The following is a 25,653-nucleotide window of genomic DNA, read 5'->3' as shown; positions in this document are numbered from 1 at the left end:
AACATAATAATAATAATAATAATAATAATAATAATAATAATAAAATCCTTTTTTAGCGAAAGCTAATTAAATTACATAAGCGGTATTGCTTAATATCAATAATTGCCACTTAACTCTAAATACAGCTTTTTGCCATTTTTATATTTTTTGGAAGATCATTATACAGCTTTAAGTAGCCCCTTATGAAACAAACCTTTTTGTGATTTGGATCTTGAAATATCAAAGTTTTCTTTCGAACGAATATCATATATCATGAATAACTGCCCTTTTAATTAAAAATTTATTTAAATACTCTGGCAATAACTTATGATCAATTTCATAAATTAAAATTAAACACGATTGTTCAATAAACTGATCTATAGAAAGCCATTGCAGCTGAATTATCATATAAACTAAAGGTGTGTATTTACTACATGAAAGAATTATGCTCATTTTGTAAAATCTGAAACCTGTTGACTTCATTTTTGCTGCACGATATTAACAGAGATGAACAATATGTTATATGAGGATAAATAATCGTATTATACAGGGTGTCCCCAGTTCGAGTTGCCTGTACCTGAAATAGATAAAAAAATTTCAATTGTCAAAAAAAATCATTCTTCATAAAAATTTTTGCTTGTCCAGAAACCCTTGGCAAGATAGCCTAATTTGTTCAATTTAATGTACAGGGTGTTCAAAAATTTGAAAAAGGCGAAATCAGTAAAGAGTAAAGTACCTTAAATCTTAATGCTACGTGAAATAGTAATAGGGAAAAGTTGCTTGGAATTAAATTTTATGTTTAAATATGGAAGCAAGGCCTTCTAGTTATTACTCGACATTCTGGGATATTCTAGGACTTTACTTATTTTTTAATACTTTCGAAGAACGTTTTTCTGGCCAGAATTAGAAGAAGAACATTTGGAATATAGACAAAAAGCGTATTTCCAACAAGACGGATGTCCCGCTCACTCAACAATTCAAGTCCGCAATTGGCTTAACAGAAAATTTCAAGGGAAGTGGATAGGAATATACAGTCCTATTTGTCGGCCAGCAAGGTCTCCTGACTTGTCGCCGCTTGATTATTTCCTTTGGAGCTTCTTGAAAGAAAGGGTGTATAGAGAAGAGAATCAGTGCAACACTGTCGATTTCTTGAAAAGCAGGATAATTGAAGCTGTTGCCCAAGTAAATGAAAAAATGATACATTCGACCTACGCTGCATTTAGAAAAAGATTGGAGAGGTGTGTTGAACTTGGCGGACTTCATGTAGAATAGTTTTGTAATGGCGCGTACATACTGATTCTGCTGTGTTCTCAAAATAAATGTTGGATTAATGTTGTTGAGGTTTTTGATCCCCCTGTATAAAAAATAAATTATTAATATGCAAAAATGTGTATCTGTTTTTCAATAAAGCAATAGTTTTTTAAATAAAATGGCTTCTCTGAAAGTATTAAAAAATAAGAAGAGTCCTAGGATATCCCAGAATGTCCAGTATTAACTAGAAGTCCATGCCTTCATATTTAAACATAAAATTTAATTCCAAGCAACTTTTCCCCATTACCTTTTCACGTAGCGTTAAGATTTAAGGTACTTTACTCTTTACTGCTTTTACATTTTCCAAATTTTTGAACACCCTGTACATTAAATTGAACAAATGACTATCTTGCCAAGGTCTTCTGGACAAGCAAAAATTTTTATGAAGAATTATTCTTTTGACAATTGAAATTTTGTATCCATTTCAGGTATAGGCAACCCGAACTGGGGACACCCTGTATATTAATAATTTATATCAGCGTAATACACGTTCTGATATTCGACCAAAAAAACTAATATTTTTAGCAATGTTTTTGCATATATAAACTACATGTTTACCAAAGTTTAATCGATCTAATACAACACCAAGGTATTTAATCTCCGAGACCATTTCAATCTTTACACCATTGATATCGACCCCAGATTACTCGGTGCATAATTTTGACACTTTTGTTTTGTACCTAAATCATACATTTAGTCTTTGAAGCATTTAATTTAAGTTTATTATTGAACAATTATAAATTGCCAAACTCATTATTCATTACATTAGTTACTTCTGTCTGATCATACCCTCAAACCGATATCAATGTGTCATCTGCAAGTAAATTATATCGTTCATATAAATAATGAATAATAATGGTCCGAGGACACTTCCCTGGAGGACCCCAATATCGCTTGTAACTTTCTTTGACCTTTTACCTTTAATCTCTGTCCAATGGTAACGATTACACAAATAACTATGCAGCCATTCTAATTCTTTGCCTTTAATACCCACTGCAACAAGTTTCGTAAATAACTTCACACGATCAATTGTCTCCATGGCGCGTTGTAAGTCCACTCAAGATTACACTACATTGTCCTTCATATTTTTGTCTTATCTGATCCAAATATGCATAACTATAAATTAATTTATACGTTCCTATGAACGCGAAAACTCATACCAGCAACGCAAAATGTAATACTTTTGTCGTATAGGATATTTTTTTTGACAGCAAAAGCTACTATAACTTCTTAAAAATAAATTTTGGGTCCTAGGTGCCTTAAAACTTATTTCAATCTAGGTTCCACTGATACAAATGGTAGTAAAATTTTATCCAGCTTTCCATTTGATAGGAAGTGCTTTATACTTCATTTTTTTTTGGAACAGCCGATTTTTAATTTATATTTTTAAAAATCATTGTTTCAATCTTAAAGTAAATTGCACGTTCTTTTTTATTAGGTTTTATTTATTTTTTCTTCTGGCTTTAACAAAAATAACACCTCAATTTGTTCGAGAGATATTGAAGGCTTTGGTGGTAAAATTCATGAGATTAGGTGTCAAAGGTATTAATCCTTTAAGCCAGCGGTATTCAAACTGTGTTCAGCGGAACCCTGGGCTTCTCCAGAACATTTTCGATACAACAAAATTAAAAAAATGTATACTATTAGTTACTTAAAACTTTTTATTTTTATACGTACACGCGTATAAGTTACTATAAAAGCTTAACAAGAAAGAATTTTCTTTTCTATTTATGCAAGTGCAAGCAAGACGGCTTATAACTTACAAGCTGGGCAACTATTTACTCTTTTTTTTCAATTATCCAATAAATTTTTACTTTAAACTTTAAGGTTAGTTTAATTTTTACTTAGTGGAATATTTATTTTGTTAATCGTAGTATTTATAACCATATAATCAGTAAAAAATGTGTTCGAAAATTTTTTTAGGTGTTCCTCAAAAAAATCGAAATGTTGACCGCTGCCCTAAAGTAATCGAAATAGGTCTCTCGAAACTATTTAATTTTCTTAGAGCACAGTATAACAATTACTTCCTTTAAAATATCTTCAGTTCAATAAAACCGAATATTTTGTTTCAGGCAACTATGCTTGTTGTTCCCTTCAGAATACTCTTTCCTCTTTTGGTATACCATATCCATTTTGTGAATGTCGGCAAAATTGGGGAAGTGAGAGAAAAGGAGTACTTACTGAAAGATATGCGATTCGTCAAAAATAAAATAGAAGAATCTGATCCTAGTCTTCATACTGAGGTTATTCAAAAAGAGGAAGATTTTGTATTTAGTGGAGATGATAGCGACTACATTGAATCCAGTGGATATGATACTGACTATAGCGAATTCAGTGGAGATGATATTGATACCATTGAACTCTTTGGAAATAAAGATTATGACGGAATTATTGGAGATATTGATTATCGTTTCAATGATAACGACAGTGGTTATAATGTGACTACAGAAAATGATCCTTTTACCATTGATATAACAATGGAGAAACCAACTAGTTGCAATTCGAAATATAATGATTCCGCTTCGGTTAATGCGGACCTTATTGAAATGCTAAGAAAGCAACAGAAGAAATGTGTTTTGTATCAAAATAATGACACTTCTAATTTTATTATATATTGTTGAGAGTGAGTTTTGAATAGTGGTCTGTGTGATGTCTGAAATAGTTGCATTGAAAATGCACTGTGAAATGTAAAATAATGTGATGCATATTGGTTTCGAAATGCAGATAGTTAATTTGTTTAGTTATAAGTTCATGTACTTAAAATTACTTTTTCAACAAGATAGTATAAAGTTTTTCACGTTCATTCTATTTACTAGAATTATTTAGAATTCATATACCACATACCTAGAACAAAATCGCCCAAAACTATATTTTCTACATCCTATTTTGTTTGGCACCATGAATTAGAATTTCTGTATTTCTATTATAGATTGCCGACTATTGAATGTGGCATATTGAATTAGAACCAGAAATATAAGAATTTTTAAATTATACTTAGCTATTTAACAGTTTTGTAGAATATGACACAATTAATGACATTTTCTATGTCTCTACCAAAAAGCCTAAAGCCACTAGTTTCAAGGTACAGGTATCAGGAAGTTTAAAGAATATATTACAATTATAATGATAAGAAGAAGTTTAACTAATGTCGATAAAAGATAAATGAAATAATTCATAAATGGCTCAGATATTGGGTCTCTATTTTACTCTTAAAGGTATTAAGTTAATTCAAACAAAATTAATTAAAAAAGAGTCTTATCAAATGAAGTCAGTGTTCCTCAATATCAGAATTCTAATTAGAGATATCTAACCCACAGACAATACTTGTAGCATCTTTTGAATCAATAATATTATTATTTGATTATTACCAGAACTTCAAGAGAATCATTAATTTCCAAGTAAAAGTTAACTTATTAGGCTTTCTTCAATTTCTTGAGCAAGATTTTTATTTGACCTTTAGCCTTAAAAAGGAATATGTGATTGCAATTAGATGGGGCTCCTGCTCATTCTAGTATAGTAGTTTAAAACTGGTTAAATGTCAACTACCCTAACAGATGAATGAGCAAACAGGGCCCTATTCCATGTGAAGCGAGAGCGCCTCCCTGAACTTCTCCTTACGGAGCATAATTAAAAATTATGTGTATGAAATCCAAGAGGAACAATTAATACGTCACATAAGAATTAAATTGCACACAATTAAATATTTTAACACCCTACAGAGCATGTATTGAAGCAAATGTGCCCATTTTGAACACCTATTTGTACTCAATACTGTTAGTAGTAGCAACAATCATTTATTAGTTACTTAATTATTGTTAATTTAATTTGCAGCATTGAATTATTATGTAATTTTGTTATTAACCTTTTAGTTAAATTTTCGTGTATTTTATCTTCTGTAAGTCGTTTCCTACATTTATTTTTGCTTTAAATTTTATTTACTGAAACGTTTGATTGCATATTCACGACGATAGATAAATACGATCTAAGAAAAAAATTAAATACAAATTTTTGGTTTCTGAATTACAAGCTTTAAAATTTGTCAAAAATAAAACTAATTTAATTAATACCTTCATAACTCTTTTACCGATCGCGTTAAAATTTGGCACATTTATTTGAACTATTATGGCGTATTATTTCTTAAAGCTTTAGTCAAATCGATATACTGGGTGATAGTTTTCTCCGGTTATCTCTCCCTTTTAGCGGTTAAAGCTTTTACAGTTGTCGTATTTTTTTAACACGGGCAGCAACATTGAATAGGAAGTTATTAATTAAATTAGTTTTATTTTTGATAACTTTGAAGGCCTGTATAACCAAAGTTTTTATTTAAACTTTTTTGGTAGATCGTATTTATTTCTCGTCGTGAATATAGTCAAACATTGTCTGTGAAATTTGCGAACACTCTTATAGAAATCATCAGAAGTCTGATAAAATCATTAGGGTAGGAATTTTATTTTATTTTGTGAATCCATTCGCTAGTCTTATAATAAAAAAATCTATGGTAAAGGTTTTGATTGACTTTTTCGATGATTTCATTATTTTTAAAATAGTATGTATTTAGACAAAACACAGCTAAATATTTTTAAGTGAAATAGGTAATTTCACAGTTAGTTTACATTTATTTAACAGTGTGATAAGCACTTAATTAATGAAAAACAAATAATGGCTCTGTTTTTGGAAAAAACGGACCTTTTTCTCAAAAATAGAACTTTTCATCGAATATTTCTCAATAGTGTCGAAATTATAGGATTTTTAATGGCTGTACCCAAACCATCTTCGTTACTAGTTGATTATTTAATTACTTAGATGAATTACTATGATCATGCACTGAAATGAAATAAATTATTAGATGATGAGTTTCATCTAATTAGTAGCAGTAAATTCGATCAATTTTTTTTATTTCAACATCTTGTACCCCGAAAAACATTGGTTTTAGACTCTTGGTCTTCTGGTCTAAAATAATCTAGGGAACAACATTCTGAATATTGGTTAAGAAAATACCACCTATCAGAACTAAGTTTCTCCAATAGGTTCAATGCAACGCAATACAGACATGTACAGTAATGCTGGCAAATTCAGGAACAGGGAACAGAGAACAATGAACAATGACTGATACGACGTGTGTTATTTAATTTTAATACCTTTGCTTCCTTCCACCTTTGAAGATGCCATTGTAAATCGTGATAAGAGAATAATATACATATTCATACGTTCACAAGAAAACTTAATCCCGGCAAAAATAATCCGTATTTACTTTCCTTTGAACGTGCCAAATTTAGTTATTTTTTAGCGGTAAGTTAGTAGGTGCGAGTAGTAGGTATTAAAAATATGATGTATCTGCGTACTCTTTCAGAGAATAATGGTGTACTGGATACTAAACTTAATATTTGTCATTACCTTGCATAGCTGTGTTGCCTCCAAATATTATTACAAAGAAAAGAATGGAAACTATGATGTGTACTACGGTCCCTATGCCCAGTGGGGTTATAAGGAATTTAGACCTCCAAAGTCTTATAAAGTTGGATATGATGATAGAGGGGGTGAGTATTTTTAATATACCGTTTAAAAATAACGCATAGTAATATTCTTTAGTTTTTGACTAATGAAATTTTGCATTATGTACATTTGATATTAAATATTAGATAATGCAGATATGTAGAAAAAAGTGAATTTCCTAAAACAGCTTTTAATTAATTGATGGTGTAGTCTCTTGGATGAATCTATTCTCTTTCTATTTTTTATTTATCGGGATATACATCAAAATCAAATCTTTGTATGTATATTTTTCAATTTTCACTGGATCCTAAATTAATTATTAATATATGTTATATTTTTAAATTATTTTAACTGATCGGCAATGAATGACATAACTTCAAAGCCACTTTGAATTTTTTGGTTTTATATTTTACAAATTTGTGTAGCCTGTTTTTGATATGTTGCAACACAACTTTATACAGGGTGTCTGGTATGTATATGGCATACTCTCGGGAGTGTATAGAGGAGGTCAAAATAACCCTAGTTGTCATAAAAAAAATCCTAAAGTGCCCCTTAACGGAAATATAGGGCCTCAAAGGGGTACCCAACGATTTACCTTTTCGGTTCTAACTTTTGAACCGACTTGTATAATTCAATGAATTTTTAATATTTTATGTAGACCACAAAGGCTCATAAAGCTATACTACAGTAGATGCTTTATACTGCCAGAGAAGTCAGGAACGGACTTGCCACCACACTCGTTGGGCCAAAATTTTGACAGGTGTCATTTTATAGAGCTGAAAACTGAATTTTTAAATGCTTTGGTCATTCGTCTTTAAAAAAGGTACACTATCTTTGTTTCGATAAAATTAGCCGTTTTCGAACAAATTCAGTTTTTGTTTATCACGTCATTGAAATAATAAATCAGATTTCTGCAATAAAACACTAGTAGTTTTTATGTTGTTATTGACAACACTTGTAAAAATTGATTGATTGAGTACACAAGACTAAATAATGGAGCATTATTCCTATAACGAATATGCTGGCATGCATCTAATTTATGGGCAAACACTGGTCAATTGTGTGGAGGCAAGAATAATTTATTCTGATTCATTTCTAAATCAACGTTTACAGCACCAAGCAATTTCTGAAAGGATTGATCGTAGTTTACGGGAAAGAGGTAAAGAGTCAAGTGAAATAAAAAAATGCTAAAAGTAGCTGATCTTTGCTAATACATTTTAAGAAGTTTTTTGCCGCATCGTGGTAGAGAAGGGCCTTCAAGGAGAGCAAAGAATCTTCAATTAGAGGATTAAATTCTGGATGAGATTACTGAAAATCCCTCCAATAGTGTAAGACAGCTGTCGGTCCAAATACATGCGACAAAGTGGACCGTTCATGAGACCCTTCCTGAACAACTGCTACATCCTTATCACGTCCAAAAGGCAGGCCCGGATCCAGAGGGGGTGGCGATGTGGCGATCGCCACCCCCAAAGCACAACATTTTTTAAAGATCTTCAATTTCTCCAAACGACAACAGGCAGTTAGTCGATATTAATGCAAGTCCCCCTTCCTAACCTACACCTTACGTCATCAAAAAAATAACAACAACAATAATAATAATAATAATAATAATAATGATAATGATAAAGAAGTGCTTTGCGCCTCCCCCAAAACCAGTCTCTGGATCCGGGCCTGCCAAAAGGTACATGAAATGTCTCCCGCTGATTATCCTGTAAGAGTCAATTATGCAAATTGGTTTTTGCAACGAGTTAAGCAAAATACAAATTTTATTAGTATTGTTTTGTTCACTGACGAAGCCAGTTTCAATCGAGACGAAGTAATGAATTGCCCTAATTCGCATATCTGACATGAAGAAAATCCCCATGCAATAGTACAGACAAAACACCAACACAACAACATATGGGCGGAGATTATTGGAAATCATCTCATTGGATCGTTCTTTTTTGAAGACATTAAATGGTGCCATGTATTTTCAATTCTTGCAACAAAGCTTAAATGATTTATTAGAAAATGTGCCCTTATTAGATTAAATTAGAAATCAGATGTAGTTTATACACGACGTGCATAGCCCCATTTTAGCAATTTAGTTTAGTCGCACTTATCAAATACTTTTGGTTATCAATAGATAGGTCGAGATGAGCCTATTTTATGGCCACCGAAGTCGCCCGACATGACTCCATTGGATTTCTTTTTATGGGGAAATTTAAAGAGGCTTGTGTATTTGACGCCAGCTCACACCAGGAAAAACCTGTTAGAAAAAGTAATACACCTTTGCAACGAAATTTGAGAAATTTTTTTTGGAATATTGTTTCCAGTACAACGAGAAAACATCTATCGGATAAGGAAATGTAAAATGGCGACCATTTTGGAAATCCGCTGCAGTACAAAGCTTTCAAATTTTTTACAGCATTGCGTTTAAGTGATTTGGAAATGTATCAGAATAAATTCTTCTTGCCTGCCGGGTGCTTGTCCATAAGTTAGATGCATGTAAGCATTAATGAGATGTAATAATAATGCCAAATTTTATTATTTTAATACGAATTATTAGTTGTGCTGTGATTCCATTGCGTGTTTAAATAGCTTATGTTAATTAACTTTAGAAATAAATAGATTAATGTTTAAACTAAATTTTTTCGAAAACGGTTATTTTATCAAAACAAATGTCGAGTACATTTTTAAAGAGGAGTAACCAAAGAATTTAAAAATTCAGTTTTCAGCTCTATAAAGTGACACCTCTCAAAATTTCGGCTCCACGAATGTGGCGGCAAGTCCGTTCCAAATATTAAAATTTTATTAAATTATAGAAGTCGGTTCGAAAGTTAGAACCAAAAAGGTAAATCGCTGGGGCTCAGTATCTCCGTTAAGGGGCACTTTAGGAAAAAAAAATTATGACAAGCTAGGGTTATTTTGACCTCCCCTATACACTCCCCAGAGTATGCCATATACTTATCAGACAACCTGTATAATAATTTCAGTAAGAGAGATTTTTCGTTTAGGATAATTGGAAAGTATTTATTTTTAGGCAATTGTTTATTAGCTTATCAATGTAGACTTTTTTTAGCATATTTATATATTCGGTATTTACAGGATGTTTCAGGATTCAAATTTCACTTATGCTAATGATTTATCTAACTAAAGTTAAAAATTTATTCAATTCGAATATAAAGTCAATCAGTATCACTTTTAGTGACATTTCTAAGAAAAAGAATCATGGAACAAACCAACAACCAATTTTCGGGTTATTAACTGTTTTAGTTTATATTTTGTAAACAACTGCCATCTGATATATCTAAGAGAAAGTTTTCTTGACCTTCCTATGATTACATTCTATCCAAAAGGGCATTTCTAGTGAAAAATTCTGACTTTTTGTGATCTGAATATTTTAAGTTTATTGATATGCTTGATTACAGTAGTTAAGCGCTACAGTTTTTTCTTAGATAAAGTACTAAAAGTTTAGAGCAATGACAGAATTTCTGAAACGGCCAGAGGAATCGAATTTCTTGGCTTCTTAGTGATAAATTCTCAGCCACTGGTTGGTGCATTAACAACGAAATTAGGTGTTTTTTCTATGTTTAATTAAATAAATCGTAAATCCAAGTTTTTCACTTTAGTTTTGTTTTTTAATTTCAGAGCGCCCTTTATCTGGAAAACGAAACGTTTCCGTATATTCCGTCACAACACTTTTGGTTTATATTGACTACTAATATTTTTAAATTTTATCAGTTAATTCTGTAACACACTGTATAACTTCATTTGAAGAGAATTTACAAAAATTTTTGAATCCATTACTTAAGAAACCTTAGTAACGCAAAAATTAAAGTAATACGCTTGAAATTTTTGAATAAAAAAATTTAAAAAAGGTATCATTGAAACACGAATCACTGGTTCGTTCAATTTATTACCCACAACTAGATAAGAATTTCTCTGCTAATAAATAAATATTTTTCAATAAAACATAAATTGATAACTATTTCAAAACACCTATACCCAACAGAAAACTTCGAATAATATTTATTACAGTTACGGTGATCATGCCTGTATTACTATTTTAAATAATACCTAGCATTTAAACAGAGATAAAGATTCTCAGGAAGAGGTATTAAGAATATTTACTGTATCATGAGTCATGAATGAGTTTAATGCCAAATAATCAAATGTTTGCGATTGTATGAGTTTCCGCTATGAATTACTTTATTATTAGTTACTCTTATCATATTTTATCGTGATGCCAAGGCTGTTTTATCAAAGATAAATATAGATACTTTTCTTAATGAATACAATTACATATGCTTCACACGACAATTAATTCTATTAGGTGTCTTATTGGCTAGAAAAAGTTTACTAAATTCTACTGGAAAAAATAAGAACATAGTAGGTACTAATAAAAACAGGGCGTAAAACACTTTCTAACTGACGTATAGTTAAGGGTAGTCTGTAGCCTAGAATACAACCGGGAAATAAAGCAAATTTTATCAATATTCTCTAAAATTTTATTTTTTAAAAGAGTTTATTACTGAACATCAAGATAACCATATTGAAGGTCCTTCATACATACATATATCACAATGTGTTAAAATAAATAATTCTTCATCTTTCTCCAAAGCTGTTACGTCAGGTGTACCACAGGGTTTTACCCACTTTTATTTATACGTGATATTAAACGTGGCTTAATATAATTTATATGTAATATTAAATGTTTACCCTAAATAGTATCTTTATGTTGGCGTTATAAAAACGTGTTGTGAAATTTCTAGTTTATATGATTTTTTAAATAGTTTATCATGATTATACGCTTATTGTGTAAAGCTAAGGTATAAAGAATAAACTAGTTTTAAATATAGACAAATACCACAGTTTTACTTTCTCTAGGTTATCTATAAACGGTATATAAGAGTCTTCATATTTTATTACAGGGTGAAGTTTAACAAGGTCAGTTCAGTAAAATATCTGGGTGTGCTATTTAGACATTAAATTAACCTTTTCATTTACAGAAGCTAGGAAGAATTACCGTAATTTAGGTCTCATAACATGTACGGAGAATAATAATCTTCAGTTTGCAAGTACGATTTGGAATTTCTCATATAACACGTACGTTGAATTGAAAAATTCGAAATCAAATTCGTTAATATAAAGGGGTTTTCAATGAGAACGATATGATTTTAAAATGAAATAACATTATTTCAGATATAACCAAACTTTTTATATTATCTTAATATACAGTCAATAACATTTATGTTTTGAATAACACATCTTTTAAATATCCACATCGACTTCCTCTACACGAGCGAATTCGACGAACCCAACTTTCGATTACTGCAATAAATCGGGCATGATCTGGCGAGCGTTCAATGTTTAATCTTAATGCATCAAGTGTTTGTGGTCTGTTTGCATAGACCTTAGATTTCAAATAGCCCCAAAAGAAAGCATCTAAAGGAGTTAAATCACCGCTTCTTGGAGACCAGTAAACAGTTCCATTCCTTGAAATTATCGTCAAACTTTTCTTGCAATACGTCGACAGTTTCATGAGCAGTGTGACATATGGCACCGTCTTGTTGGAACCACATATCCTTAACACACATATCCATAAACCACACCATATAGTTACGTTTAGCGGATACAAAGGCTTCTCGTGAATCCGTTGTGGATTGTTTTCACATCAAAAATTTTGCAATTTTGCTTGTTAACATATCCACTTAACCAAAAATGAGGTCCATCTGAAAAAATATTTTTTTTCGCAATATTAGGATCCCTTTCAAGTTGTTCTAAACTTCAAGCAGCAGAGGCTTAAGTTTTTGGGCCAAAACAATCTTATACGGGTGTAAATTCAAGTCTTTTTGCAAAAACCGCCTTATTTTTTAAGCCTTAACTGTTGAGCACGACGAGGAATTGATAAATTTGGATGCTCTGCAAGACTAGCTCTTACAGCAGCAATATTCTCAATAGTTCTGGCATTTCGATGTCTTACCGGTATTTTAACATCACGAAGAGTAAAATTATTTTCAAATTTCTCAACGATGCGACGAATGGAAAACAAAGAAGGGTTATTATTTGGACCAAAGTTTTCGCGAAGTGCGCTATAAATGTTCACAAAAGTACGTCTATTTTCATATAATAGACCAGTAGCGGGACTCCTGAAATCTCGATGTCGTTTTATCGATATCGAGATAATTACGAAGCCAATCTCGATCGATTCGACTCGAAATATAAATTGGTACTCTTGAAGCACATCGATATAGTCCTCGGATAAGTTCGGCAAATTTGGGGTAATGTTGTATACCACCACGGTTAAGCCAACTGAGTGATATATTTATTTCTGTCTAACATACGTATTTCAACTATCTNTGCGACAAAGTGGACCGTTCATGAGACCCTTCCTGAACAACTGCTATCCTTATCACGTCCAAAAGGTACATGAAATGTCTCCCGCTGATTATCCTGTAAGAGTCAATTATGCAAATTGGTTTTTGCAACGAGTTAAGCAAAATACAAATTTTATTAGTATTGTTTTGTTCACTGACGAAGCCAGTTTCAATCGAGACGAAGTAATGAATTGCCCTAATTCGCATATCTGACATGAAGAAAATCCCCATGCAATAGTACAGACAAAACACCAACACAACAACATATGGGCGGAGATTATTGGAAATCATCTCATTGGATCGTTCTTTTTTGAAGACATTAAATGGTGCCATGTATTTTCAATTCTTGCAACAAAGCTTAAATGATTTATTAGAAAATGTGCCCTTATTAGATTAAATTAGAAATCAGATGTAGTTTATACACGACGTGCATAGCCCCATTTTAGCAATTTAGTTTAGTCGCACTTATCAAATACTTTTGGTTATCAATAGATAGGTCGAGATGAGCCTATTTTATGGCCACCGAAGTCGCCCGACATGACTCCATTGGATTTCTTTTTATGGGGAAATTTAAAGAGGCTTGTGTATTTGACGCCAGCTCACACCAGGAAAAACCTGTTAGAAAAAGTAATACACCTTTGCAACGAAATTTGAGAAATTTTTTTTGGAATATTGTTTCCAGTACAACGAGAAAACATCTATCGGATAAGGAAATGTAAAATGGCGACCATTTTGGAAATCCGCTGCAGTACAAAGCTTTCAAATTTTTTACAGCATTGCGTTTAAGTGATTTGGAAATGTATCAGAATAAATTCTTCTTGCCTGCCGGGTGCTTGTCCATAAGTTAGATGCATGTAAGCATTAATGAGATGTAATAATAATGCCAAATTTTATTATTTTAATACGAATTATTAGTTGTGCTGTGATTCCATTGCGTGTTTAAATAGCTTATGTTAATTAACTTTAGAAATAAATAGATTAATGTTTAAACTAAATTTTTTCGAAAACGGTTATTTTATCAAAACAAATGTCGAGTACATTTTTAAAGAGGAGTAACCAAAGAATTTAAAAATTCAGTTTTCAGCTCTATAAAGTGACACCTCTCAAAATTTCGGCTCCACGAATGTGGCGGCAAGTCCGTTCCAAATATTAAAATTTTATTAAATTATAGAAGTCGGTTCGAAAGTTAGAACCAAAAAGGTAAATCGCTGGGGCTCAGTATCTCCGTTAAGGGGCACTTTAGGAAAAAAAAATTATGACAAGCTAGGGTTATTTTGACCTCCCCTATACACTCCCCAGAGTATGCCATATACTTATCAGACAACCTGTATAATAATTTCAGTAAGAGAGATTTTTCGTTTAGGATAATTGGAAAGTATTTATTTTTAGGCAATTGTTTATTAGCTTATCAATGTAGACTTTTTTTAGCATATTTATATATTCGGTATTTACAGGATGTTTCAGGATTCAAATTTCACTTATGCTAATGATTTATCTAACTAAAGTTAAAAATTTATTCAATTCGAATATAAAGTCAATCAGTATCACTTTTAGTGACATTTCTAAGAAAAAGAATCATGGAACAAACCAACAACCAATTTTCGGGTTATTAACTGTTTTAGTTTATATTTTGTAAACAACTGCCATCTGATATATCTAAGAGAAAGTTTTCTTGACCTTCCTATGATTACATTCTATCCAAAAGGGCATTTCTAGTGAAAAATTCTGACTTTTTGTGATCTGAATATTTTAAGTTTATTGATATGCTTGATTACAGTAGTTAAGCGCTACAGTTTTTTCTTAGATAAAGTACTAAAAGTTTAGAGCAATGACAGAATTTCTGAAACGGCCAGAGGAATCGAATTTCTTGGCTTCTTAGTGATAAATTCTCAGCCACTGGTTGGTGCATTAACAACGAAATTAGGTGTTTTTTCTATGTTTAATTAAATAAATCGTAAATCCAAGTTTTTCACTTTAGTTTTGTTTTTTAATTTCAGAGCGCCCTTTATCTGGAAAACGAAACGTTTCCGTATATTCCGTCACAACACTTTTGGTTTATATTGACTACTAATATTTTTAAATTTTATCAGTTAATTCTGTAACACACTGTATAACTTCATTTGAAGAGAATTTACAAAAATTTTTGAATCCATTACTTAAGAAACCTTAGTAACGCAAAAATTAAAGTAATACGCTTGAAATTTTTGAATAAAAAAATTTAAAAAAGGTATCATTGAAACACGAATCACTGGTTCGTTCAATTTATTACCCACAACTAGATAAGAATTTCTCTGCTAATAAATAAATATTTTTCAATAAAACATAAATTGATAACTATTTCAAAACACCTATACCCAACAGAAAACTTCGAATAATATTTATTACAGTTACGGTGATCATGCCTGTATTACTATTTTAAATAATACCTAGCATTTAAACAGAGATAAAGATTCTCAGGAAGAGGTATTAAGAATATTTACTGTATCATGAGTCATGAATGAGTTTAATGCCAAATAATCAAATGTTTGCGATTGTATGAGTTTCCGCTATGAATTACTTTATTATTAGCTACTCTTATCTTATTTTATCGTGATGCCAAGGCTGTTTTATCAAAGATAAATATAGATACTTTTTCTTAATGAATACAATTACATATGCTTCACACGACAATTAATTCTATTAGGTGTCTTATTGGCTAGAAAAAGTTTACTAAATTCTACTGGAAAAAATAAGAACATAGTAGGTACTAATAAAAACAGGGCGTAAAACACTTTCTAACTGACGTATAGTTAAGGGTAGTCTGTAGCCTAGAATACAACCCGGAAATAAAGCATATTTTATCAATATTCTCTAAAATTTTATTTTTTAAAACAGTTTATTACTGAACATCAATATAACCATGTTTTTAAGGCCTTCATACATATACACATATATCACAATATGTCAAAATAAATCATTGTTCATCTTTCCCCAAAGCTGTTACGTCAAGTATACCACAGGGTTCACACCTTTGCCCACTTTTATACAGGCTGTTACAAATTCGCTTCTCACTACACGGGTCTCGGAAACAGTAAGAGATACAAAGTAGCTTAAACGGGGGCAAAGTTGCATAATCAGGGGACCTACATTATGTCTCCAAAAAATCACGGCTAACATTATTAGTTTTCGAAATATTTGAAAAAAAAAAAATTTTGGAAATCGGTTTTTGTTTAATTTCAGCCTTATTTGAGGTGATATTGAAAAAAGAAGAACACTTTCTCATGGCCACTTTTTACACTCTATCGAACGGCATAATCAATTTTTATATGTAACGTTTCGTCTCTCCAGGACCATCATCAACTTCAATTTTTTAAATACGACCCTAGAAATTTTATTACATTTTTTGCTAGCCTTCATGACCCTCAATACTGTACTGCCTCAGCTCGAACCAGATTGAGACGTTTTGTCCCGAAAAATTCATCTTCAGTGTATTCGTTCCAAATTTATTTAAATTTTTTATTTAGATTTATTTGTTTATTGAATCATCGTACACTGTAAATATCGTTAGACCCTGTGAAATCCATCTAGTTATTTAAACTATTACCACCACGCGTTACGATAAAACATTATTATTAACTATTACCATCACATACATAACTCAATAAGTTGTTGCGTCAAATTAAAACATTATTACAATTTTAATTTTATTATGACAAATTAATTCTTAAAAATACATATGATCAACCAAAACGCCAACTGAATATTATTCTTTAAAAAATTTCAGTAAATGTTCAAAAACATTTTCGTTTTGGCAAAGGTTAAAAATGAAGATCAGCGTAATATTATCGGAATTTATTATATCTGTAACCGCAACTGTGAAAGAGCATTTCAGATGTATTTGTATGAATATCCTGAAAAAAAAATAGATCGGAATTTGTTTGAATTTTGAGCACTCGAGAAGCCTAGAAATAACTATGGACACGGGAATAAAACTCTAATAATGTTTTATTTTAATGCGTGGTGGTAATAGTTTAAATAACTAGATAATGAAATAACGATAATTCAATAAACAAAAAAATCTAAATACAAAATTTGGATAAATTTGGAACGAATCCACTGTAGATGAATTTTTCGAGACAAAACGTCTGAATCTCGTTCGGGCTGAGGCAGTACGTATTGGGGAAGGCTTGCAAAAAATGTAAAAAAATTTCCAGGGTCCTATTTAAAAAAAGAAGTTGATTCTGGAGAGACGAAACGTTACATATAAAAATTGACTATGCCATTCGATAGAGGGCAAAAAGTGGCCTTGAGAAAGTGTTCTTCTTTTTCAATATCACCTCAAATAAGGCTGAAATTAAACAAAAACCGATTTCCAAAATTTCGGTATTTTTCAAATATTTCGAATACTAATCATTGATGATTCTTCTTTTTCAATATCACCTCAAATAAGGCTCAAATTAAACAAAAACCGATTTCCAAAATTTCGGTATTTTTCAAATATTTCGAAAACTAATCATGTTAGCCTTGATTTTTTAGAGACAAAATGTTGGTCCCCTGATTACGCAACTTTGCCCCCATTTAAACTACTTCGTAGCTCTTACCGTTTCCGAGATCCCTGTAGTGAGAAACAGCCTGTATATACGATTATACGTGATATTAAACGTGGCTTAATATAATTTATATGTGATATTAAATGTACCCTAAATAGTATCTTTATGTTGACGTTATAAAAACGTGTTGTTTTGTTGTGATATTTCTAGTTTATATGTTTGTATTAATTTTTTAAATGGCTTATTGTGTAAAGCTATGGTGTAAAGAATAAACTGGTTTTAAGTATAGATAAATATCAGAGTTTTATTCTCTCTAGGTTATCTATAAATGGCGTATAAGAGTTTTCATATTTTATTACAGGATGAAGTTTAACAAGGTCAGTTCAGTAAAATATCTGGATGTACTATTTAGACATTAAATTAACCTTTTCATTTACAGAAGCTAGGAAGAATTACCGTAATTTAGGTCTCATAATACGTATGGGGAATAGTAATCTTCAGTTTTCAAGTATGTTTTGGAACTTCTCATATAACACGTACGTTGAATTGAAAAATTCGAAATCAAATTCGTTAATATAAAGGGTTTTTCAATGAGAACGATATGATTTTAAAATGAAATAAAATTATTTCAGATACAACCAAACTTTTTATATTATCTTAAAGTACCTACAGTCAATAACACTTATGTTTCGAATAACCCATACTTTAAATGTCCTCCTCAACTTCGTCTACACAAGCGAATTCAACGAACCCAATTTTCGATGACTGCAATAAATCGGGCGTGATCTGGCTAGCGTTCAATGTTTAATCTTAATGCATCAAGTGTTTGTGGTCTGTTTGCATAAACTTTAGATTTCAAATAGCCCCAAAAGAAGGTATCTAAAGGAGTTAAATCACAGCTTCTTGGAGGCCAGTAAACAGTTCCATTCCTTGAAATTATCGTCAAACTTTTCTTGCAATACGTCGACAGTTTCATGAGCAGTGTGACATATAGCACCGTCTTGCTGGAACCACATATCCTCCAAATCGAATGCATCTAAATTTGGCCACAAAAAATTTCTTGACATTTGTCGGTTTCGTTCACCATTCACTGTAACTGCATCTCCTACCTCATTTCGGAAAAAAATGGTCCGATAATGTCACCATGCCATAAACCACACTATACAGTTACCTTTAGCGGATACAAAGGCTTCTCGTGGTTCTATTGCGAATTGTTTTCACACAAAAAATGGCAGTTTTGTTTGTTAACATGTTCACTTAACCAAAAATGGGCTTCATCAGATAATTTTTTTCGCAAGATTAGAATCCCTTTCAAGTTATTCTAAATTCCAAGCAGCAAATTCTCGGCGCCGTCGGGTTTTACTTGTAAGGAGTAAAAGTATCATACAAATGTCAATCCAACATAAAGCCGGGATCAATGTTTGGGATGATACTTTGTAAAATTCGGTAGTTAAGATGGCGGCCAGGTAATTTTCGTGGTAATGCTATANATTTTGAGGTTATGTGAAAAAAGTGTAAATACAAAAGTTGTAGATCTTTTTATTACCTACAACTTTGCCATTTAACTTTTTTCCATAAGACTTGTAGTTTTTCCGGAAATCAAGATAAACCGTTTTTTACCCTTAAAAACTCACCCCCTTCCCCTTCCCGACCTCAGATCGCCCGTAAATTATTTTTCTTTTCATTTCTGTTATATTATCTTCCTTTTCCAATGGGTTTCATCCTACTATAATTTTTTTTCACTTTTTACCATTTTTGAAGGCTTAAACACTGGTCTATAATCTTTAGGTAATAAACAAACTAGTGAGTATTTATTTCCGTGGTTACCATATCGTTTCAAAATCATATTCTTAAACTCATTACTTCATCGAACACTATAAATTAAAAAATAATTATCAAGTCGATGGACAATCAGTTACATAAATTTTCTGTATACAATTTTAAATGACAATGTTGATTCAATATGCCAGTATATGACTGAAAAAGTTCAAGAAATTTATTTTACTTAGGTTTAAACTTCACTAATTTGTTCAAATTGCTCCTTATGATAATACACTTCAAACATTATGTAATGATACTTTACTCATATCGATTTATTTTCTTAATCATTTCGACAAGTTAAGTGTATAGGTACTTATTTAAGATTCATTAATCGCTGTTTTTTTCTGCTTATTTTTAGTTTATATTTACTTCCGGTATGTCTTTTCTGTAGTATTCACACATTTCTAAACTTTTTTGTAACTTTTTTAACCAATTAAATTTCCGACGTGCTATACCTTAAATGTAAATAAAATAAATCAATAGCTTCTTTTCGGACTTTAGTTATTAGAATTTTTTCTCTCTTATTTTTGAATGTAAAATCTAGTCAAGATTGGCAAGCTAATGGTCTGGGGTGCACAATTTTTTACATCGATTTTAAACCGAAAACGATACTTACGTATTATTGAAATTTTGTCTGTACTAAATAGGAATTACAATTCTGGATCAGATTTCTACTATCCTACAATAATGAGTATTTCAATAATTGCGTTAGAACCAATTAAATACTAACTGTATCGATAATTATTATAATACTTAAGTCTGTTGTTAAGTTTTTTATGGCTAATAAAACTACATGCAGCAACAAAATATCATCTAATTCTAGGAAACTGAATTTAATTTTTAGATATTAAAGTAAATATGACTTTTCGTAAGATACGAGCTCTGATAGTCAAACGGCGATTTGTACCACGCATTGAATTTTTGTCTTTCTCAACGTGGAAGTTATGAATTGAAGGCTTTCTTAGTCGAGGATCATCTTCAATTGACTGACGACCACTTTTAAATCGTGAAAACCATTGCGTACAACCCGGAGCATCATTTCCGTAAGTTTGTTTCAAAAGTTGCAAAGTTTCCATGAAAGTTTTCCCAGTTTCACACAAAATTTTAAGTTATTCGTTGTTCCAGTACATTGCACATTTCAAAAATCGTCACTAACACTTAAATATCCAAATAAGAATATCACGAAAACTGAATGAGATATCAACAATCCAAGAATACGTGATTATAGAGGAGGTTTTGCGCAATACAACGCTGCCAACTGCATATGATAAATATCTAAATATCTGCATTAGTGCGTAATTCAAAAAGTCCGGTTATTTTCTGAACAGACCTCGTATTATTGCCAAATTTCAGTCACGACAATGGTCTCAACAAAATATTTTTCTCCATTATGTATTTCCAAAAGGTAAAAACCACTCATGTACGTTATACTTATGATTAAACTTCTTAAACGAATAAAAAAAATAGATATTTCACTCGTGATTTGATGACGAAAAACAAAACTAGAAAAGTTTGTTTCTGAAAAAAAAACAGTATTTTATGAAATAGGTATACGATATGATCAAAGCTATGTCGTGAATGAAAAAGTTATAAGCGTTTTTAATGTAATCATGATAAACTTACATAAAATGCAGGGGTTTGTAAATGTTTCCCGTAGAATTTTTTTTTTTCATAATTTCTGGTCTAAAAAATTGGCTTTCATAAGAGCTTATGCAATAAATTTTTTTACTGTATGCTTTTAGTTTTGATAAATAGTCTGTCAGTACATCAATGTTGTACTCATTCATTTTTAACAGTGTACATCTACTTTGCAATGAAAACAATTTCTATATGTATAGTAGCGATAATGGCATTGCATAGCTATGAAATAACAAATTTTTTTCATATGCATCAGTATTGGATTCGTTATTAATTTCTTATAACAATTACTATGTCATATTTTTTTTATGTTTATATCAGTAATAATAATATCTATTTTTCAGACAGACCTGGAAAATGCATTAGAGGAGAATTTAATTGTGACAGTCCATATCCGACAGCAGAAACTAGATTCTTTGAATGCGAAGTAGACTATCAATGTCCGAGGTTTTTCAAATGTTGCCAGAATCGATGTTTTCAGCACAGAATATGCCAACCGATAGATTTAAAAACAACTGATGATAATAACGAAATACCTACCGACGAACCAGTCACACAAACTACACCAAATATTGTAACTACTCAAAGTATTCACAGTACGCGGAGAACTACTCCGAAACCGACTGAAGGTGACACAAAAAAAATATCGGAGAAACCAATAGAGCATACGCTAAGACCTACTACAGATGTAAAAGATGAAGATATTAAACAATCTACACCATCGATAGCTACAACAAGCTCTCCAACAACAATCGACATAATAATAATGCCAACAAAGGAAACAGTTACACTTACTTCTACTGCTGGTGAAGATCATTCTTCTCCATCAACTGTCCGTCACACTACAACATCTAAAGCCACGCAACCATCTACATCACATAGTACAAAATTTACTACTACAAAAAGAAGTGAAACCACAACTGTAACATATTTGCCTTCAGTTGTTTCCACTGCATCACCGTCAACTCTTGAACAAAAAGTAACTACTAATATTCCAGAAGAAATATCAACACAGCGCATATTAGAACCGACTACGACGGTAAAAAATCAAGATATTCCATCAACACCTAAAGTTCCAATAGAATTTTCAACAACTGATAAAGATCATCTTACCACAACAATTTATACCACCACATCGAAAGTGACACAACCATCATCAACAGCACATAGCACTACTGAAATCACAACAAAATATTTGCCTTCAGATGTAACGCATGCAGAAGGAAATCGGACTCCAAAAGAAACGTCAGCAGAACATACACTGAACACCCCTATAAAATTGGAGAAGGAAAGCAGTCAATCTACATCAGCTATCTCAACAGAATCTTCAACAGCAGCAGGCAGAATAACAGATGTGAAAGAAATAACTACATCTACAGCTTTGGTTACTGCAGATTATCTTTTCTCGTCAATTTTTCCTTACTCTAAAACATCTACAACAACAGAACCAACAACATCGATTAGTACCAAATCTTCTACTATGAAAGGAACAACGATCACAACTGTATCATATTTGTCTTCTTCACCATCAACTCTTCAACAAGAAAAAAGTACGGCTCCAAAGGAAATTTCAACACAGCACATGTTAAAACCCACCACTACTGAAAAAACTGAAGACACCCAATCTACATCTACGGTTTCAACACAATTTTCAACAAGTACAAGAGAAATAACTTCTACTACTACAGTTACTCCCACTCAATCAACTTCCTCTTACGCTGTAACATCTAAAGCAACACAACCAACTCTAACGTATAATACTACAACAGAAAGGAGTGAAACCACAGCTGTTGCACACTTGACATCAGATGTTTTTTCTACGCAAGTAGTAACTCATGAACCAGAAGTCAGTTCCACTACAACAAACACTCAGCCAACTCGTCAAAACACAGAGAAGGCATCCACTATTTCTTCAACAAAATCTGGACTTACACTTTCAACAACTGAATATGCTACAACGACTAAATCTACATCTGAAATACCTGAATTAAGTACAGCAAAAGGTAACACTACAGTTATGTCAAAAACTTCGGAAAACCCTGTTTTAACGACACAATTTGCTAAGACTACTGAACTCGCATCTGAAAAACCTGAATTAAATACAACAAAAAGTAAAACTACTGTTATAAAAGCCTCAGAAAGCCCTGCTTTAACAACACAATTATCTGAGAGCTCAGCATCAGGTAATGGTTATCCAACAACATCGGTCTCATCTAAGACACAACTGTCAACTTCGACAACTAAATATGAAACAACAGAGCCAACCACTGAGTCAGTTACAATCAAATCTTCTAGAATTTTAACTCCTGGAACTACAGCAGTTTTCGAAACGTCATTAAATTCCATAACTTCTTCATCGCCCAGAGACATGACAAAGCCTAAAACAAAACTCACATCACAAACTACAGAATCAAGTGCTACATCTCCAATTTCAATAACGTACAAGATAGACTCAACAACTACAGCGAAAACCCCTAGTTCACCTCCAGAGTACATTACAACAAAAAGCACAACAAATATTATGTCAAATTCACAGAGTACATCTACCAAATATTCAGATTCTACGCAAGTTACTGAAATAATAAGTACTAACAACCCATTTGATTATACAAATATATCTTCAAGTACACTTAGAAAATCGACGTCTCGTATGATAGACATTACCAGTGATGATGAAGATCTTATCTTCAGCGGTGACTTTGAACCAAGTACAATAAATAACGAGTTGCTATCTAAATCATCTGTTATAAATGATGCAAAAACTACAACGAAAATCTTAGATTCTTTTAAAGATACATCAAAACAAACAGCACCTCTTAAGGAGACGCTGCCAGATTCTTCGATGACTAAACCTGAGTCTACTTATGAATTGACATCAAAAGCCGCGCTTGATATAAAGTCATCAACAGTTCAGCCATTTGACAAAGTCACTTTATCTGCATCAGATGTTATATCAAATACAATACCGACAACCTTAATTACGTCAAAACAAACGACAGGAACAAAGTCTGTAGAACCGACGACTACAGATACTGATGTAACTTATAAATCAACTTCAAAAAGTGTAACCGACATGAAATCAGGACCCATTACGGATGACGAAGATCTGACCTTTAGTGGTGATGGTGATTTGCAATCCGACAATTTGATACAAAAAAGGTCAACAACAGGAATTTCTTCAGTTATAACCGAAACTAATGTAACAGATGATGACTTTACATTTAGTAAAGAGGTACCTCGGTCTTCACTAAAATCTATTTCTGGATATGAGGAATTAGAGAATAAGGAGTTTCATGATGTTACCATAAAAGAATCTACGCATTATATTAGTGATTCTACGCAATCGATAGTTAAAAGTAATACTGACAAAATTTCTACCACTGAATCATCAGTTAAACTCACCACAATCGCAAGTAGTGCCCATACAATGTCGACCACAGACTTTGAAACAAATCAAATAATTAATGAAAATGAAGATATTTCATTTACTAAGGAACCGCATTCCAAGGAAAATATATTTAAATCATTGAAGGAAACAGAAGGAACAAAAAATATGGCAACTACTATCCAATATTCTACTCCCTATTCCTCAGCGGTTTTCTTAATAAATTCCACTCCTGTATATACCAACACAGAGGAAGCAAACACGCAAAAAGATGTATCTTCTAAAGAAACCTTTACAAGTCATGATGGTTACTTTTCTACAACGTTAAAGTTTACATCAACTTTTCCAAAAAATACTGTCGAAGAAACACAAAAGTTAACTTCCAAAAGTACTGATGCGGAAAGTAGTGACCTTACTACATCAATAAACACATTCTCAGCAACTACATCACCAGAGTCTGGATACTCGTATGGCAATAAAATATATATGATGGAGAAACTTTTAGACACCTCGAGAAAATTACCTTATGTACACGAAAAAGCAGGTATTGGGGATAATTACAATTTTAATAATTTCCTTAGGCTTTTGGATAAAATCTCAGATTTGCTTGGGACGAAGGGTGATACAATACACAACAATTTAGATTTTCAAATTTCATCGCCTTCAACTGAAAAGAGTACTAGTTACAACACCGATCAAGAAACAATGCAATCAACAACTGAAGGTAAACATATAATGCAGGTGGTAGAGGTGGAAAATTAACAAAGAAATAGGGAAATGATAACCAATCTATCAATTTTATTCATATAGTTTTGGGTCGTAGTTTATTCATAAATTTTACTTAATGTTGATAGGTAGATCTATGAAAACCTTTTACTTACATTGTAATATAGGTGTGATGAGTTGTATTTAAACTCTGTAAGTCGGTTTTTGATCTCGATATAGTTTAAGTTATGTTAAGTGAATTTTATTTAGTTAACACTAGGTACTTACAAAAGTAATTTTGTAAAATAAAAAAGGGCTTCAGTGTCAAATATAAATATCGTATTTTTATATGTATAAAAGGAATTTGTTTGCAATCCTAGTAAGTCTTTACAATTCAATTTTTCAATAAGTAAACACTTCAAATTTACCACAA

At 31.8% G+C, this 25,653-nt stretch overlaps 2 protein-coding genes across 2 annotated transcripts in view; both read left to right on the top strand.

The window, feature by feature from the left end:
• The window catches only part of LOC108904918, a 4,890-nt gene extending 792 nt beyond the window's left edge, over positions 1–4,098 (top strand). Inside the window, exon 2 of the mRNA XM_018707643.2 lies at positions 3,363–4,098. Within this exon, the coding sequence (XP_018563159.1) occupies positions 3,369–3,911 (543 nt within the window). The 5' untranslated portion in view covers positions 3,363–3,368 and the 3' untranslated portion in view covers positions 3,912–4,098. The remainder of the gene's footprint in view (positions 1–3,362) is intronic.
• A 2,418-nt stretch (positions 4,099–6,516) lies between these two features.
• LOC108904922 (hyphal wall protein 2-like) lies at positions 6,517–25,549 on the top strand. The gene is made up of 3 exons (XM_018707647.1): positions 6,517–6,579; positions 6,641–6,827; positions 21,475–25,549. Exons 2-3 carry the CDS (start codon positions 6,647–6,649, stop codon positions 25,275–25,277), a joined length of 3,984 nt encoding a protein of 1,327 aa, XP_018563163.1. The 5' UTR covers positions 6,517–6,579; positions 6,641–6,646; the 3' UTR covers positions 25,278–25,549.
• Positions 25,550–25,653: the final 104 nt, after the last annotated feature.

Source organism: Anoplophora glabripennis, unplaced genomic scaffold, assembly GCF_000390285.2.
Source record: "Anoplophora glabripennis isolate ALB-LARVAE unplaced genomic scaffold, Agla_2.0 scaffold178, whole genome shotgun sequence".
In the NCBI taxonomy this organism is placed as follows: domain Eukaryota; kingdom Metazoa; phylum Arthropoda; class Insecta; order Coleoptera; family Cerambycidae; genus Anoplophora; species Anoplophora glabripennis.
Note: the sequence above shows the minus strand (reverse complement) of the source record. Positions and strands in the feature narration are given on the sequence as shown.

Bases quoted from the DNA above. Each gene is read 5' to 3' on its own strand.
- LOC108904922 (XM_018707647.1), top strand. From the start codon at position 6,647: ATGGTGTACTGGATACTAAACTTAATATTTGTCATTACCTTGCATAGC. The intron at 6,828-21,474 runs GTGAGTATTTTT...TCTATTTTTCAG, and splicing joins TGGATATGATGATAGAGGGG to ACAGACCTGGAAAATGCATT.